This window comes from Aspergillus nomiae (assembly GCF_001204775.2).
Source record: "Aspergillus nomiae NRRL 13137 chromosome Unknown contig00578, whole genome shotgun sequence".
Lineage (NCBI taxonomy): Eukaryota > Fungi > Ascomycota > Eurotiomycetes > Eurotiales > Aspergillaceae > Aspergillus > Aspergillus nomiae.
In genome coordinates this window covers 1-16,316 of record NW_015378633.1, presented here as the reverse complement: position 1 = coordinate 16,316, position 16,316 = coordinate 1, and the positions used below count along the sequence as shown (strand labels likewise).

The 16,316-nt window shown below is 48.6% G+C and overlaps 6 protein-coding genes across 6 annotated transcripts; 4 read left to right on the top strand and 2 right to left on the bottom strand.

Moving 5' to 3' along the window:
* Positions 1 to 568: 568 nt before the first annotated feature.
* sha1 (putative calmodulin-binding protein Sha1) lies at positions 569 to 3,846 on the bottom strand (the record flags this gene model as incomplete). Its single annotated transcript, XM_015556215.1, has 3 exons — positions 569 to 1,126; positions 1,177 to 2,075; positions 2,111 to 3,846. 3 exons carry the CDS (start codon positions 3,844 to 3,846, stop codon positions 747 to 749), a joined length of 3,015 nt encoding a protein of 1,004 aa, XP_015401504.1. The 3' UTR covers positions 569 to 746.
* Positions 3,847 to 4,744: 898 nt separating this feature from the next.
* Positions 4,745 to 6,241, bottom strand: ANOM_010958 (cytochrome P450; the record flags this gene model as incomplete). Its single annotated transcript, XM_015556214.1, has 1 exon — positions 4,745 to 6,241. One exon carries the CDS (start codon positions 6,239 to 6,241, stop codon positions 4,745 to 4,747), a length of 1,497 nt encoding a protein of 498 aa, XP_015401503.1.
* A 1,835-nt stretch (positions 6,242 to 8,076) lies between these two features.
* On the top strand, positions 8,077 to 10,185 carry ANOM_010957 (vezatin family protein; the record flags this gene model as incomplete). Its single annotated transcript, XM_015556213.1, has 5 exons — positions 8,077 to 8,125; positions 8,200 to 8,399; positions 8,463 to 8,944; positions 9,011 to 9,462; positions 9,512 to 10,185. 5 exons carry the CDS (start codon positions 8,077 to 8,079, stop codon positions 10,183 to 10,185), a joined length of 1,857 nt encoding a protein of 618 aa, XP_015401502.1.
* Positions 10,186 to 10,591: 406 nt separating this feature from the next.
* Positions 10,592 to 12,048, top strand: ANOM_010956 (proliferating cell nuclear antigen; the record flags this gene model as incomplete). The annotated part of the gene is made up of 5 exons (XM_015556212.1): positions 10,592 to 10,625; positions 11,068 to 11,108; positions 11,172 to 11,601; positions 11,687 to 11,973; positions 12,031 to 12,048. The coding sequence occupies 5 exons, from the start codon at positions 10,592 to 10,594 to the stop codon at positions 12,046 to 12,048; spliced, it is 810 nt and encodes a 269-aa protein (XP_015401501.1).
* Positions 12,049 to 13,807: 1,759 nt separating this feature from the next.
* Positions 13,808 to 14,509, top strand: ANOM_010955 (M24 family metallopeptidase; the record flags this gene model as incomplete). Its single annotated transcript, XM_015556211.1, has 1 exon — positions 13,808 to 14,509. One exon carries the CDS (start codon positions 13,808 to 13,810, stop codon positions 14,507 to 14,509), a length of 702 nt encoding a protein of 233 aa, XP_015401500.1.
* Positions 14,510 to 15,203: 694 nt separating this feature from the next.
* On the top strand, positions 15,204 to 16,316 carry ANOM_010954 (carboxylesterase; the record flags this gene model as incomplete). The annotated part of the gene is made up of 5 exons (XM_015556210.1): positions 15,204 to 15,431; positions 15,489 to 15,502; positions 15,554 to 15,744; positions 15,796 to 15,880; positions 15,935 to 16,316. Coding segments are annotated over 5 exons (900 nt in total), but the record flags the coding sequence as incomplete, so codon positions are not given.

Genomic DNA, 16,316 nt, shown 5'->3' with positions numbered 1-16,316 from the left:
CCCCCCCCCCCCCCACACCGTCGCCATCCACAAAACAGTCAAGTAAGCATATAACTAATGCAAACTAGATCAGACCCTCTCACACCTTAGATAATAGAAAGTTAACTCACTGCGTCCGTCCACCCGAATCTAATCGTTTCTCCGAGGAAAAGGACGGTGATAGGCAGAAAGACAAATGGGGGGTGTTGGTCAGATGAATCGAGGAATGATGTCATGGTCAGCAAAGTTCCAACGACGATGTTCGTTCCGGGACTTCAAGTGGCGAGGGTTATCGAAGCCTGGTAACTTTTTTCCGGGGCTTCTATTTTGGGGGTGGGGGAGTTTTGCTTTTTGCTTTTTGCTATTTGATTTTTGTTTCGTTGGTTTTTCTTTATTTTTGTTTGTTTGTTTGTTCGAAGCATAATGTCATTCATGAAGTGGTTGGGTTGACGTCAAAAAGTGGAAAGTTCGCTGAGGGATTTTGTTTGGGCTTTGTTCTTTGGTTGCGTGTCTATACCTTACGGATTAGGTGTGTGTAGTTTTGTGGTTTCGATTCTCATTATGCATTACGATAATAGTATTCTTCTTTTGGGGACATAACACTGGACAACGGCGATGTTTGATCCTGGAGATACCCAAAATAGTACAGCCAACCAAAGGAAAGGTATGGCTCATCTCCTGACATCGTACGCTATACTCCACTCCATACAAAAGTCATTGTCTTGCCAATGCCCAATATGCAACCGGGGGAGACGAAACGTCCGGGCTCAGTATGGAGACTGCTGGCCACGTAGAGGGACCCCCTTGGACCTAGAGGTCTGCTTCTCGTACTGGCTGTCTGTGCCGTTGTGCCGTTGCTGCTGCGCTTTCACCATTCTCCACCACTGGATGATGATCTCTTTGGCCCAGAGGATTCGGTCTCTGGTCTGCACGACGGCTGCGCATTGTCTAGCGACGTCTCGGGCGACTGTCCGCCGTTGGAGATCCCGGTGCGCAAGGACTCGTCGCCATCTCTTTTGCAAAACTGTCGCCGCGCGAGCACGCTTGGTCGCGGAAAGAAATCGAGAACAGAGGAACGTGAGTGCCCCCAGTGTGAAGTCACTATCGAGGATATGCGATCTTGAAGAGCCAGGGGAAATGAGATACGCTAGTGATTGTTAATTGTGCTCCTGGATGTGCATTCCCCAGATGACTTACCGAGCTGTGCACTGCATCCCAGCGCCCTGAGGCGAGACTGCAGCGAGGATAGTGGCTCCTTGAGTTCCGTAGACGAGGGCTGATCCCCTTTGAGTATGTAGCTCTCATACTCATCCACAATGCTTTCGTAAATCTTGCCGTCCGCGAAGCTGGTGCTGAAGTTCTCCAGATGTAGACCCTTCAAATATCCCAGGATGGAGGCCCATTGTCGAAGCAACAATGTAGCATCGCTGCTCTGCTCGCATAGTCCATCGTAATCTCTATTGAACCATCCCTCATCCTTGACTGACTCATGCCCATACCGAGAGATGGCCTTCTGCTTCAGGCGATCGATCTCCTTCCTCAAATCACCCCAATCGACAAGCTCCGCGAGGCTCCATTGGCTAATAAGCCCCCATAGAAGTGCGATGGTCCTCTCCCGATGTCCATCGACTATGTCCTCCGCACGGATACGACGAACCAGCTTGTAGGAGCTTTTGCTGCCAGCCAATGCATCCAGAGCAATTCGCACATTGAACAGCTTTACTGTGCGACTAAGACATGGAAGCTTTAGCCCGTGTGAAAGCGGCCCCAAACGCTCTCCATCTGCGAGACATACGTTGGTCGGATATAGTAGTAACTCCACAATCCTAGTTAGCCGGACACCATCCCTCATGTCGACAGCTAAGTTGCTTATCTGGTAGTCGTACTCCTGCAGCGCGTTTTGCTCATAGACCAACTGGCAGTCTAAATGACCAAGCGTCTTGATGATGTCTCCGGAAGAGGGTAGGAGAAAGCGAGCCAAGGCTTGGAGCACAGCGGCAGAGGACTTGAACTGGGATGAACGAAGGAAAAGACAAGGAGGAAGTACCGTCCCGGAGCTTGCCATTCCCTTATCCAAGAGGATGACGATCATGATGCTGCGAAGAACGGTTCGATGATATGCTGTGCCTACCTCGTCTGAATCACCGCCGCCGAATACTCTAGCATGTCTCTCCATGTCTTGGTTTTGCAGCAAATGGTATTTAGGAAGTTTTCTAGCCCTCGCTTCAGTGCTTTCTCGTTGCCAGAGTCCATTTCAAGATGGCTATGACTGCTCTCCTGAGCCAATTTGCTATCGGTCATCCTCCTTCCTGTGATTGTCTCCACCGCGGCTCGTAACGCCCGTGGGTCATATGTTTGCATCCAGAAGTCTAAGAATTTGCGCTTCATTCCCACATCCTGCTGCAGCCGGTCATTCCGTACAAGCACGTCCTTCGGTATACTCATGGCACCATACAGTAACGATGCTTGGACCCTCTTATAAAGATGTGCAAATGACGTGTTTTGATAGAGCTTGAGAAGTGCATGTCGAAGTACTGTTGGATCTTTGAAGCTTGACCTCTCGTTGGTTTGATCGAAAAGCCTATTGGCCAGTTGTGTTATCATGATCTCCTGGTGAGAAAGCCAGTCGTCTTCATACATTGCCGGGTTTATGATATCCTCCTTCACCAGCGGATACTCGTCATCAATATGTTTCGGTTTAGGGCGCACTACCGAGGTCTTAGAATGGTTGACACGCATCTCAGAGTTCCTCAACGTGTTGGGAAATGTCAAGTTTCTAGAAACTGATGGGGTTCGATTGACGGTTGCTCTTCGCATTTCCACCTTGTTGCTCTCTCGTGCCACTTGAACAGATGGTGCTTTGACGTTGTTTCTACTTTCTCTCATCACTGTTCGCTTTACAGTACCGTTAACGGACCTTGCTGCGAGCGGACTCGTGGGCTTTGTAGAGGGGTATCCACACGGTTGAGTTTGTGCAGGGTTCGAAGCTTGTCGAGGGTTTTCCAATTCGTTATTGATCTTCACGGGCTGAGAAACCTTGCCCTTACCCTTGCCGAGAAAAACAGTCCCAGGGGGAACATTTTCTTTCCCGCCGTTCTTCCCAGCAATATCGACGTGAATACATGATTCCTGCTTGACTTTTGTGCTTGGTTGAAGCGGAACTCGCTGCGCGGATGAGGCCAAAGAACGTTTTGCCTGCCGCTTCCTAGCGATCTGTGACTCTAAGGTGTTAACCTGAGTGTCCTCCGAGACGCAGTCCTGCACGTTGGTAGACTTGCTAGGGCTGAGGATACCCATAAACATGCTTGCAACCGTGGTGTCATCCTGCGGGATATACACCGTGTTGCGGCGTACATCAGTCTTCAGAGCACTTTTCGAAGGAGTTTGACGTCCATTCCCATTAATCTGCATCAGAAGCTCCCTATTCTTTTGGGTGTCTAACTTCGTACTCCGCAATTTCTTCTCGGGCTCTCCTAGTGACTTCAAATTCCTGGGTGGACTAGCCGTGAAGCTAACCTTTGGACGGAACCTTTGAGCCGGCTGGGCTAGTAACGACATCTTGCGACCTGAAGGGGCGACTGCTGGACGGGTTTCCCTTCTCTTCGGGTTAGCGGTTTGTATGATATTCTGTTCACCCTCATCGTGGATAGCAAAAGAGCTGCCGGTCTTTGTCCGTCGACGGGGCTTGACTGCCGTAAGAAGCGGTGCTTTGATCTCGGTGGTGAATTCGATGTTGACCGTCTCGTCACAGTTTTCCAAGCTATCCTCCCAGAGCTTGCTAAATGAGCTATCTCCTCCGCTGCTGCGGTCAAACCGAGATGATCTCGATGGGCACGGGGTGCCGAATTCTCCTAGTAGACCTGACATGATGCTGTCCAACAAAGTCTAACTGACGTGAAATGAGTGTGGTGTAATAAACGGTATAAGCCCTTATAAGAACATGTCTCTCGCAGAATGTTTTTGCACTGAAACAAAGCCTGTGATATCGTGTCGAGGGGTACGCAGTTAAAAAGTAAGGGGCAACGCGGGGGCAAACAACCGGTAGTTCTCGGAAGATCGTCGCGTAGAAGATACGGTTTGTTGATCTGCTATGTTGGATACTAAAATTGTACCTTTCAGATGATAAGGCAAAGGTAGCTAAATCTTTATTGGTTTACGGATGTTGGAACCGTGGATTGCGAGGTATGAAGATGGGGGACGCGATGTTGACGCTGTGGTTGCTGGTGCAACGCTGTTGTGCCTGAGGCATCACAGCGTCCTATGTATGTCTCAGCTTACGGGCAACTACTACCATCGATTTGTCTGAGCAATTATCCTTTAGTAATAGAATCACTAAGTTGCTTTGTCAAGGGAGAAGTTAACTGAGTGTGCTCTGAGGGTACAGCGCCTTGTTTCCTTCCATGGCTTCTGCCTGATGAGCCTCGACTTGCGCTTTGCATGTATAGCTATTAATCTACAGAATAGTATGAATATAATGCCCTTCAACAATAGATTTATAGTTTTTGAAAGTCTTGCAATCATACAGACATATAGAATTAACTCCTTTCCTTTAGAAGATAAAACAACACATTCAAGTTGCAACTCACCTATAGTTTCGAGGCTATAGGTGCGATATGGTATATACAGAGCCCTTCACTCCTGAATTGAAAATCCAGATCTCGTTAATGACTCAGATTGTAGTCCGGCTCAGAGTTCACAGCTGGACTTTAATTGGGGTACTCTGTAATTGAGGATATCCTTCTGTAAACAGGTAGATCTCCATGCGTCAAATACGGCTTCCGATCCTTTCTAAGATTTGCTTTTCGTCTTTGTCCGAATCGTCCCACTCTTTCTTGATCACCTGCTCGTGTTTTAGGCTCCTTGGTTGAAACACGGCCTTGACGGAAGAAGGACTACTTTCGTCGCTAAGATCAGCATCCCCCTGTCCCGACGTGATATCGTAGGCCCAGAGCAGACGTGAAGTAACGATCAGTAAGCTCCCTCGCGCGAGTCGGTGACCAGGACATATTCTCCGCCCAAAGCCAAAAGCGGAGACTGGAAGGTCCGGGTTGTTGAGATATCTATCGGGATTGAAGGCTGCGGGGTTATCGAAAATCGCCTCGTCCATGTTCATCCCGAACTGATTTGCGACTACCGTCGCACCGGCAGGGATACGGTAGCCCATGTACTCGTCGTCTTGTATGACCGCGTGCGGAACTCCAATTGGAGAGATAGGGCGCCAGCGAAGGAGTTCAGACACGACTGCTCGGATGTATGGAAGCTTTTCAAGGTCGTCAGGCGATGGCAATCGGTCCTCACCGACAACGGAGTCTAGCTCTGCTTGTGCTTTTTGTTTCACCTCTTTATGGAGTACGCATACCATAATTAATATCTCCAAGACCATCTTAGTCGTATGAATTCCGGCTACGTAAAGTTCGCCCAGGGCGTAACAGACTTCTTCCCAGGGGAGCTCTTTGGCTTCGCTTCTCTGAGAGACCTCATGACTCCAGTTCCAGCAGTCGCCGCCAAGTGCAATGTTGCCGCATTCGGTATAAACTTCTTTGGTCTTATAATGGAGCTCCTCGGCCTTCTTTCTCCAGGTCAAGAAGCAATGTGGGAGCCAGTCGAGCATGGGAAAAAGGTCAAGCAAAATCGTTCCGAAAGAAGCTTTCTGAAGGACAAATGTGGCCATTTCATTTATTTGGTATAACATCTTATGGTCACTATCGTCCTTTCCTCTCCCTTTTCCGTATACAAGCGTGAACATGATGTCTGAAGTGTAGCTGAGGAAGGCCTCTGAAAAGTCATTCGTGGATAAGAACTCACGAAGAAGTCGCTTACTCTCGAAATCCTGGAGCTGACGATAGGCAATTGAAGCCCTTTCACTGAGGAGCGACGAGCCCAGTCGTCTATGAAGTCTCCACTGGGCACCATATGGCATGAAAGAAGATGCCAGTCCCTTGTGCAAGTATTTATCCAAGAACTTTGACGCGGGGCGCGAGCTGTATATACTTGCTCGCCGCTCCAGTAGATCTTGGGCTGCTCGACGACTCCCCAGGATGATGAATTGCTGGGCTCCAATCTTTGCGCTCACTATGGAGCCATACTTTTTATTCCACTTCTGAAATGTTTTGGCGATATCTTTCTCCGGAAAGGGCCCCGAAAGTAATGTTGGGCCTGGCGGAAGTGGAAGTTCAGCTGCATTCAAACCGATGAAGCGCCTGAGAGGGGTATAAAGGAATAAAAGTGGCGCTAACAGACAGAGACCGATGATCAGTTCCATATTCTATTCCGCGCTCTTCTCGAAAAGAGCAGAAAAGGAAACAGAGAAAAAGAAAAGCTCCGCAAGATGTAGAAAGGGATAACAACCACTCTCTGTCAAAATAGCTGCGAAGCACAAGATTTTCTGGCCAGCTGGTAAACGGAGCTGAGCCTTGTCGTTGTCCAACCATTTTCATGCACGTCCACGTCAAGCTGCATATAAGTCTGTGGGAGTTACATTTCCGGCGAAGGAGATAGGTGGATGGCCAATATGGCTATGACGAGTTGGTTAGGGAGCAGCACTTTAAACATCGCTAAAACCTGGTTCGACTCATTTTCTGGGCCAAAACACGGCATTTCGGTGAAGTCCCGAATCTGATCCTCGAATGAAGTTCATGATAAATGTATGAAGTTGAAATATGCCCATTTTCATTGGACAATCTGACTGAGACTGACATTCACATAAGGTTTGGGGCTGAGATGCGACGATTGCTCCTATAGCTTAACGGAGTCTTAGTTTGCTTTGGCGAGATCCTGAAGATAAGGTACCTTTCAATTGGAATCGCCATCAGAGCCGTTGGGATACGATTACGATGAGTTTGTTCAGAAGCGAAAGTTCTCCACTTTGAGGAATATCGAGTGTGCCAGATGGTTTGCATATTATTGCTTCATCGGGCTTAGCGGGCCTTTATTCATTTGGCCCGTGACTTTATCGGTAAATTAGGTTGGGACCGAGATTCAAGGTATCCATCACGTTGAATTCCTCGAAAATCTGGTGGAAAAGCTTTCCTGCTGAATTTTAACATGTGGTCTGATCATTATCTGAATGCAGGGATGTTTGAAATTGAATTACTCGATCATGAAAGTTGTTCCGTGGAGAGCCATTCAGGTTAAGACAGCAAGTAGAACAGATTAATTAAATCCGTCGCGATAACTAATAGAAAGGTAGAGAGAACCTAGTTTATAGTCAACATGAAACGACAGTTTTCTGCCTAGTGGTAGTATGATGCATGGGCCTCGGCCAACCCCGCCGTCATCCGTCGGCCTTCACAAGATGGCGGTTATTCGGTATGAATTTGCGAAAAAGGCTGTTTCACAAGGCATGGTGAGATTTAACGGTGTAGTGAGGAAGGTTTCAATTGGGATATTACAGGTCTGACTCAGATACACATATATAGAGGGAAGGAAAGAGAAAAAAAACACAGCCCTGTGGTGTCTACACTCTGGTACCTACTAGTAGTACTGTGTAGGCAAAACAATTTACTTAAAAGGCTTTGACCGAAGAGCCCCGTTGAGAAGGGGGTCAAAACCAAAAAACCATAAGTTTGGCCAAGAGTGGCTTAGTCCAGTGGGCATGAACACTGGGCCTTATACCTGTTCCGAACGGTGATCCGGTCTCCGATTCGACAATCAACGCATCCAAAACCTCCCCTTCCCCAGACACACATGGACCGGATCTTCAACGTGGCTCACTGTGCTTGCACTATTTTTACACTATCCGCCAGGGGTAAAAGAGGCTGGCTTGAACTCGAATCCACACGCTGTGAACATTGAATTTCCCTTTGTTTATCGGCGCTCTTTACCCTCCGAAGCACATCTGAACCCCCGATTGTTCCGCAATTGATTGTTGCCTTTCTTACACCATCACGTCCGCCACATCGCGTTGTTGGACTCTCACTCGGAGATGACCCTTCTATAATCCGGCTCCCATTACGCTCCTTACCATACCCCTTCTTACGCTCCTTATAATATTTTTAATAACACGAAGCCATCGCCGCCGCCGAATAGACCCAGCACCGAGCAGACACATTACCCGCCCCCTCCCTATCGGCCAAGCTTACGGCATGCCCACCAACCATGGAATCTCTTGTCTATGAAAACTCGCCTTTGGCGGATTATCTCCAAGGTGAGTTCTTTTTTCGTTTCAGGAGTTCATATAACCTCTAGTTTCTCGCGTCACAGAGGTCTGATGCGCAACAGGGGAGGGTGAGCACGACCCAAGCTGGCCCGTTAAGGAGACAGAGAATAGCGATATCGCCTCCGAATCGACAGCGGCGGACTTCGCTCCGCGAGGAGCGTCCAAATTCCAAGAGCGGATCCGGAATAAGCTCCCTAGACCACTAGACCTAAAGTCTTCGCATCAAAAAGCGGCTCTAGGCAGGCTTTACGACGCCTGTACGGTATGGGTTCCAATTACGCCGTTGCACTATCCATGATTACCATTAAGCTGATGAGGTCTACAGTCGGCCTTGAATTCGCGTGTTGGACGAAGTGATAATGAGAGGTTTTTGGAACAATTCGGTTATGTCATCGTCGCGTCGCAGTTGCTGAACGAGCATAGCGCCCCTTCTTATGCTTCGGCTGCAGATGTGCTGTCCAGTTCGCGTTCGACAGATCTCCCGTCAATCTCCTCAACTTTTGGGCTACAGGGCGCCGTTGTCACAGCTTCGACATCTTTCTCTATCGCTTGGTTGTTGCACTGGAGTCGTCCTCGAACGGGCTCAGGCCTTAACCCTCGGAAAGTCGGCGTACTATTAGTCTTAGTGCCCGTAATCGGTGTTCTGTTTTACGCCTTCGCAAAACGACAATGGCTCAAGTATTTGCGACATCAAGCTGTGGATGCGGCGGGATTTTTTATCGGCTATGCTCAGGGGTTTGATTCTGCTGCTGCCGCATCGGTCGTGTTCATACAGGAGGTCGAGCTAGTCTCCAGAGGTTACCGCATGTAAGCCAGCCTTCTCTTACTCCCCTTCGGGTAGCCAGAGGATCTCAGGAACTAAATCAATCATAGAAGCACGCCGTTGCCTCCAATTTCTAGACTCGAGGATCAAGCGCAAACACGGCGGTGCTTGAGGCTGCGTCGGACTGTGTCGGAATGCTTCTACGCCATGTTGAGACGGTATATACAGGCACAACACTCTTTGCAACCCGTCACAGACAACGACAACCTGGCCAAATACTATGACATCTACGATGTCTCGGCGGAAGAATTGGCGGAGGCTGAATCAGCACTCGCTGAGCGGGCGACTGAAGATCAATATTCCTTACGCGCTCTTCGCACCCTATTCGGACGGTTATATATCGTGAGAAAGAGCATACTCTGCTGCCTATTGGCTTTGGGTGCCGATGGAGGAGGTTCCGATATCGCGCGGTGGACCATCGCTATCGAGCAAATGCAGGACCTGGCCGAGGTAACCGGCAGATATACCGAGAAGATGACCAACATTCTTAATGAGGAAGACAGTGAGTACGAGAGCGAACCTGTCAGAGATCCCTCTAACCTATCTTCTAGGCAACCCAGCTCCTCGTTCTCCCCTACCCACGGCTTCTCCTAACAAGGAGCATCTCCGTGCGCAATATCGGAAGCTTAACTCTCTCTCACAGGCAATCCGTGCGCTTCACGCAAAAATGCACCTCATCAGAGAAATGTCTAGTGCCGGTCTGGAACAAACGGATGCTGATGAGAATGACGAGAATGAAGTGACTCTTGCTTCTCACTACGAATCAATTGGAACAGATATCAAAAACCTTCTCCAAGAATGGGAGGATGGTAAAGCCGCCATGATGAGTAACACGCCAGATAAACGACTGAATGTGGATCGCCTTTCGAGACCGTTAAGTGACTGGAAGCTGCCGTCGTCGCCCACTCCTAGCCTAGGTGGTACCACAGCGGTGGAAGGTAGTCCATCCGATGCGCTTAAAGCTTTGAATGGCGAAAGACCGGATTCCAGCATCATCCATACCATCGATGACGAGGAAGAAATTTTTGAAGCCGTTGCTCTCCCTGCCCGTAGCAAGAGACAATCCTTGACGAGAGAGGAGCGAATCGCTCGGGTCAAAGAAGACCGAGCAAAACAAGCAGCGGCACGTGAGCGCCTTGATGCGAACACCAACATGCTAAAGGAGCTTGAGATGGTTATCAAGCAACGACCAGCAGGAGCTTCGAAGCGGATTACCAGCATCTGATCTCTCACATACCCCCGCTTCCTCCTCCCTCTACCTTCTCTCTTCGCGTCTATTATACCTCCTTGTACCCCTACATACTCCTGAGTCCTGTTGTTTGGAGTGAACTGTGACAGCTGGTCAGCAGACCATGCAGGTTGATACCCAATGTAAATAGAGTGGACCGGTGTCAATGGCGTTTTCTGGGCTGGACCTTGATATTTCTTCTGGTGTATTTTACGCTTTGATTGTGTACTCTTTCGTTATTGCTGTACATGTTTTTCTTTCTTTTTTTTCCATGTTGTATTTCAGCTTGACGCGCTCTTTTGGCATGTTTCATTCTGTATTGTTACTCGCTAACGCTGGCCCACTGCCAGGTAATTTCCTATGTAAATTTGGGAAGCTTTGTATATAGTATATAATCATTCAAATGCAAGACATTCTTGAACAGCTAGTCGCAATGGGTAATTGCAATATCTTTCTAAGGGCATCATGGTGTGGGTATACTAGTGCTAGACCTAGATTATTGGGAGGTAGTTTGGCACCCTTACGTCAAATCCAGGCAGCAAAGGCTAACCCGAAATGTTCATATCAGCCTAAGGCATGACGCGCGACCCGTGAACGCGTTTCCCCACTACGCGACCTTGTAAATGGCAATTTCTCCTCTATTTGAGTTCTTAACTTCTCTCAGTCCACCTTCTACCTGTAAGTCACACAAGCATTTTGAATCTTCCATTGAACAAACAAACTGATATCACCAAATTCAATTCCAGAATCTATTTGACATTGAATTCCTTACCTAACTCTTTTGCCTGTCACCATCACATCCATATCACACACAGATCAAGAGTAAGTTATCCCACAATTTGTCACTTTCGCAGAATTGCTGTCTAACTGCTATCTCAGTGTTGGAAGCTCGCCTAGAACAAGCCTCTCTCCTCAAGCGTGTATGTGACTACAGTCTCCAGATAACCCTTGCTCTGTTACTGACCTAGCACTCGGTTGTTCAGGTTGTCGACGCTATCAAGGATCTGGTGCAGGATTGCAACTTTGACTGCAATGACTCTGGTATCGCCCTCCAGGCCATGGATAACTCCCATGTAGCCCTGGTTTCCATGCTCCTCAAGGCCGAAGGCTTCTCCCCATACCGCTGTGATCGCAACATTGCTCTCGGTATTAACTTGGTCTCCTTGACCAAGGTCCTGCGGGCTGCTCAGAACGAAGATATCCTTACTCTCAAGGCCGACGACTCACCGGACGCCGTTAACCTGATGTTCGAGAGCGCCGAGACCGACAGACTAAGCGAATATGATATCAAGTTGATGGACATTGACCAGGAGCACCTGGCAATCCCCGAGACTGAGTATGCCGCTACCGTGGAGATGCCTTCGGCAGAGTTCCAGCGGATCTGCAGAGACCTTAACGCGCTTTCCGAGTCTGGTTCGTGAACCTATTTCATTTCCTTCGCCCGATGCGTCCAGTCTTGGGACCTCTATTCCCGTGCAGTTACTGACTGGTATTTCAGTTGTCATTGAGGCCACCAAGGAAGGCGTCAAGTTCTCCTGCCAGGGTGACATTGGCAGTGGATCCGTCACCATCCGTCAACACACCAACGTTGAGAAGCCCGACCAGAACGTTACCATTGCTCTCTCCGAACCCGTTGCCCTTACTTTCTCCCTCAAGTACCTCGTCAACTTCTGCAAGGCCACCACTCTCTCCAGCACGGTGACCCTCTGCCTGTCCCAGGAGGTTCCCCTTCTTGTTGAGTACGGTCTGGGAAGTGGTCACCTGAGATTCTACCTCGCTCCCAAGGTAAACTTCCTATACTCACTATCTTTTGGAACAGAAGAGGATGCTAACGTAACTTAGATTGGTGACGAGGAGTAAACTAAACAAGAAAAAAAAATGCAAAACATACAATTTACGAAGGGGCAGGAAATGATTTCTTTGCGGGTTTCTTTTTACATTCGGAAATATCCCACGTTGACGGAACAAAGGATTTTGTTATCATAATATCCCAGTTAGATATGAAGCGATTGTTTTTTCTTTACATTTCCATTGGGTACTGGTGGCTTGAATAAAAGTACTTTTTCCTGATGAGCTTGGTACACAGCGGGGATACAAAGTAGACTACGCAGAGTTTGGAATATACGAGCAGTAGTATCTGCACTACGCAAGTGCACATCCCAAGATATATTTCATGTAGAGGCAATTCATTTCATTTAAGAGCTCTATACACCCCCTCAATCCTGCCATGCCACCCAACCACCAATACCTAGAAAAAAAAAAAAGAGGCAACAGGACCAAAAAGGACCCACCCCCGACAGATTAGCCAGGGACACACTACTCTTCCCAGTCTGACAATAACAACTCACCTAGAAGAAAAAGAAGCACCATCCCAACCAGAATGATCGGAATCGAATTCTACCATCCCCTCCTCCAAAGAAGAAGAGGGGTATAGCATGCTGCGTATTGCACTAAAGTGTCGCACGGGCATTGGCCCGCACACACAATCTTCGCAACGACTCTCCCATGGGGAAACCTCGAACAATGCCCGAGCCCCGATGTTTCTGATGCCGATTGCAGATGTGCGACCTCCTCTGACCGAAGTCAGAGGCTGTCTTGATTCACACCAGGCCCTTGCGGGCAGTACCGGCTCCCCATCTCTCGAGAGAGGTGGAGAGCGGGTTACTGGGTAAGGTGAAGATTCCTCCGAATTTCTCATTTGCGGGTGTTCTCGGGCCGTTGGGTCAACGGTCGAGAGATCAAGTTTGACCTTGATCGTGTGTAGCAAAGAAACGCAGCATTGGTTGGGATGGTGCTTGGGGAGAAAGAAAAAATGAAGATGGGGTTTTGTTTTTGTGGGTTTTATATGCGGTGGAGCGGGTGGTTACCGCTTGCTGGGTTGGGTTAGTGGGGTTTGTTTGCATCGATATTTACATCTATAACTACTTTCCAGGACTGTTCATCTTTTGAATTCTTATCGAAATACTTATATCTAATGCTTCGAGGTTCGAACAGATCTAATATCCATCATGTGCAAGCGATGACATTCTTTGTACACAGCATTGGTAGTCATACACCGGCAACAAACCCCAACAACAAATTGATCCTCCTTGAATAGAAATTGGTTTCTAATAGAAACCCAACGCTGCAGTTGCTTTTCAATATATAATGAAGTTTTGTCAACTATGACTCCAAGCATATACCGCGGGTAAGACGGAGATAGTGACGAACACCGTCAGCAACTCTGCGGAGTTTTCGACCACCAAATGTCCAAGTTGAGTCCGCGGGAAATAGAAGATGTTCATTAGCTTTGTGCCCTGGCTTGGTCAACTATAGGGAAAATGAACGGGGGTCAATTCAATATACCTGTTAATATACAGCCGTCACCAATGCAGGCGGGAAAGCTGGATATGGATACGAGTATACCATCACGAATGCACCAACGAGATTACTTCTTACCCGAAAAGAGACCCCGCATCGACGCCCCGCACCTGATAGACTGACAGGAATACGGTCAAGTGCTTTTCGTAAGCTATGTCGTGACTCATTGCCGGTATATAAATACTACGCCATCTCAAAAGCCCTGGGTAGTGTTCCCCCCCAACGCTATTACGGCAATTCCTCCAAACCCTCAAACGCAATGGCCGAAAATCCTACAAGTCTAGAAGCAGATGAACGGGCAGCATACCTGCTAGACGCCCAAAATAAAGCCATTCAGCTCTTTGATGAGATCGAGCGAGATCTCCTGCGCTCTGGCGTGGGTGAAAAGCAACTCAGCGACGAGATCTACGAGCTCGCCCAACGACACGGAGTGCGCACCCACTGGCACAAACGGGTCATTCGAAGTGGCCCCAACACGTTGAAACCCTTTGCCGAGAACCCTCCGGATCGCATCATCCAACCCGATGACATCCTGTATGTCGATCTAGGACCCGTTTTCGAAGCTTGGGAAGCGGACTTCGGGCGCACCTTCGTCCTTGGAGATGACCCGCATAAGAAACAGTTGCGTGATTCGCTGGAGCCCGTATGGAACACGGTCAAGTCGCGCTATCTTGAAAATCCAGATATGACCGGCGAAGAGCTATATGAGATTGCGTGTGTGGAGGCGAAGCAGTCCGGGTGGGATTTTGGCGCTGATATCGCTGGGCATATTGTTGGGTCTTTCCCGCATGAACGCATCCCGAAGGATAGGGTTACCCTTTATATTGCTCGCGGGAATAATCGGCCGATGACTTCTCCTGGTAAGGATGGGAAGAGGCATCATTGGATTTTGGAGATCCATCTTCATGATCGGGCTCGTGGGCATGGTGCTTTCATGGAGCAGCTTTTGACTGTGGGATGATGCGGGTTTTCTCGCTGGAGATTGGGCTTGTAGGATGATGAGATGATCAACTATTTCTAGATGTATTAATGACCCTACTTCTTGGATATAGTGTCTATAATACTGGAGTTTATGGAAGATATGGTCGGCCTCGAAGCGTTCCTCAACTGATCGTTTCGTTGCTTCCGGCTGACAAGTGGATAGAATATGCAACTGGCCTATAAGCGACGGAGCTCTTATATTATGTTGGAACTAGACCCATAAGTGATCAATCGGCCATTTTCGAGTACAATGGAGCTATAGGATCTCTCATCTACTGTGTACATGAAATGTCGACTGTTCTGTGGAGTAATTCCACGAGCGGTCTTGCCAAAGGCAATTGAGCTTGTATACAAAATCTCAACGAAACACAGCACTCTCAGCAGCTTCAACGCCGAAGCGTCTTCCTAATGATTCGAAACTGAGCCTGTCTACTACACTATTCCCATTGAGGAAAGAATCAGGTACTATCAACCTGTGAGGGACACCACCGTGCGGAGTTGAGGACTCCACAGCAATTACGCCGCGACTACAAGGTAGGATTGCCGAGAGGTTGACTCTCTGTTCATTTTCAATCCTCCTTTCTTTCCTTCCATGGCTTGATAGGCTTCCTGCGACTTTACTATTCCCATAGTCAATCATGGCACGGTTTTGGGGGCCAATTATATCAATATCGATGCTGGTAGCAGCTTTGCCAGCCTCGTCCCAGCAAGTTTCCATAATTCAGCCTGTTGGCGCCTCTGTCTGGACCAGTAGCGGCCTTATCGAGGGCCACACAGCTCCTCAGAGATCCAATGTCTCCGAATACCTGGGCATTCCCTACGCTACGCCGCCAACGGGGGATCTGCGATTCGCACGTCCAGTAGCACACCATTCCAATTCTACCGTTCGCGCGAGTACCTATGTAAGTGATGTATCAGTGGAATTGAAAGGAGCTGCTGTCCAGCTAACAAAACCATAGAGTCCGTATGTGAAGTTGAGTCCTCTAATCGAGTTGACCTGAGCAATAACATCTCATTACTACAGAGACTGTCCAGCTAATATCGGTACAACGCCCGATGATTACCCCGGTTTCAGCCCCCAGGCTCAAAGGATTATCCAAACATTTGCCCAGCAGTTGGGCACGCCTCAGAGTGAAGACTGCCTGTATCTGAATGTGTGGACTAGACCTGCAACATCGGCCTTGAAGCCTGTGCTCGTCTTTATCCACGGTGGTAGTAAGTGGATATCCCTTCCTTCTTGTTCTTCCATATGACTGACTCCTCCAGGGTTCTCCTTAGGTGGTGCACATAGCCCTTACTATGACGGTCAAATCTTGGCCGACGAGCAAGAGGTGGTGGTCGTAACGTTCAAGTCAGTTTTCCTTCTGAATATCACTATCTAGATCCATTGACTAACCATCGAAAGCTACCGATTAAACATATTTGGTTTCTCCGGCGCACCCGGGTTCCCCCAGAACGTAGCGTTACTCGATCAGCGTCTCGCAGTGGAATGGGTCCATCGCAACATCCAAGCATTCGGTGGAGACCCCAATCGCATCACAATCTTCGGACAATCCGCCGGTGGCGCCTCAGTCGACTACTACTCATACATCTGGACAGAGAAACCTCTCGTCAGCGGCCTCATCTCCCACTCAGGAACAGCACTAAGCTTCAAGCCCAACACTCCCGAGGAATCAGCCAGCTACTTCTACCACGTATCCCAAACCCTAGGCTGCGGAAACAGCACCACCAACACAAACCACATCATCCAATGCCTCCGCCAACAACCCTACAAATCGATCCTAAAA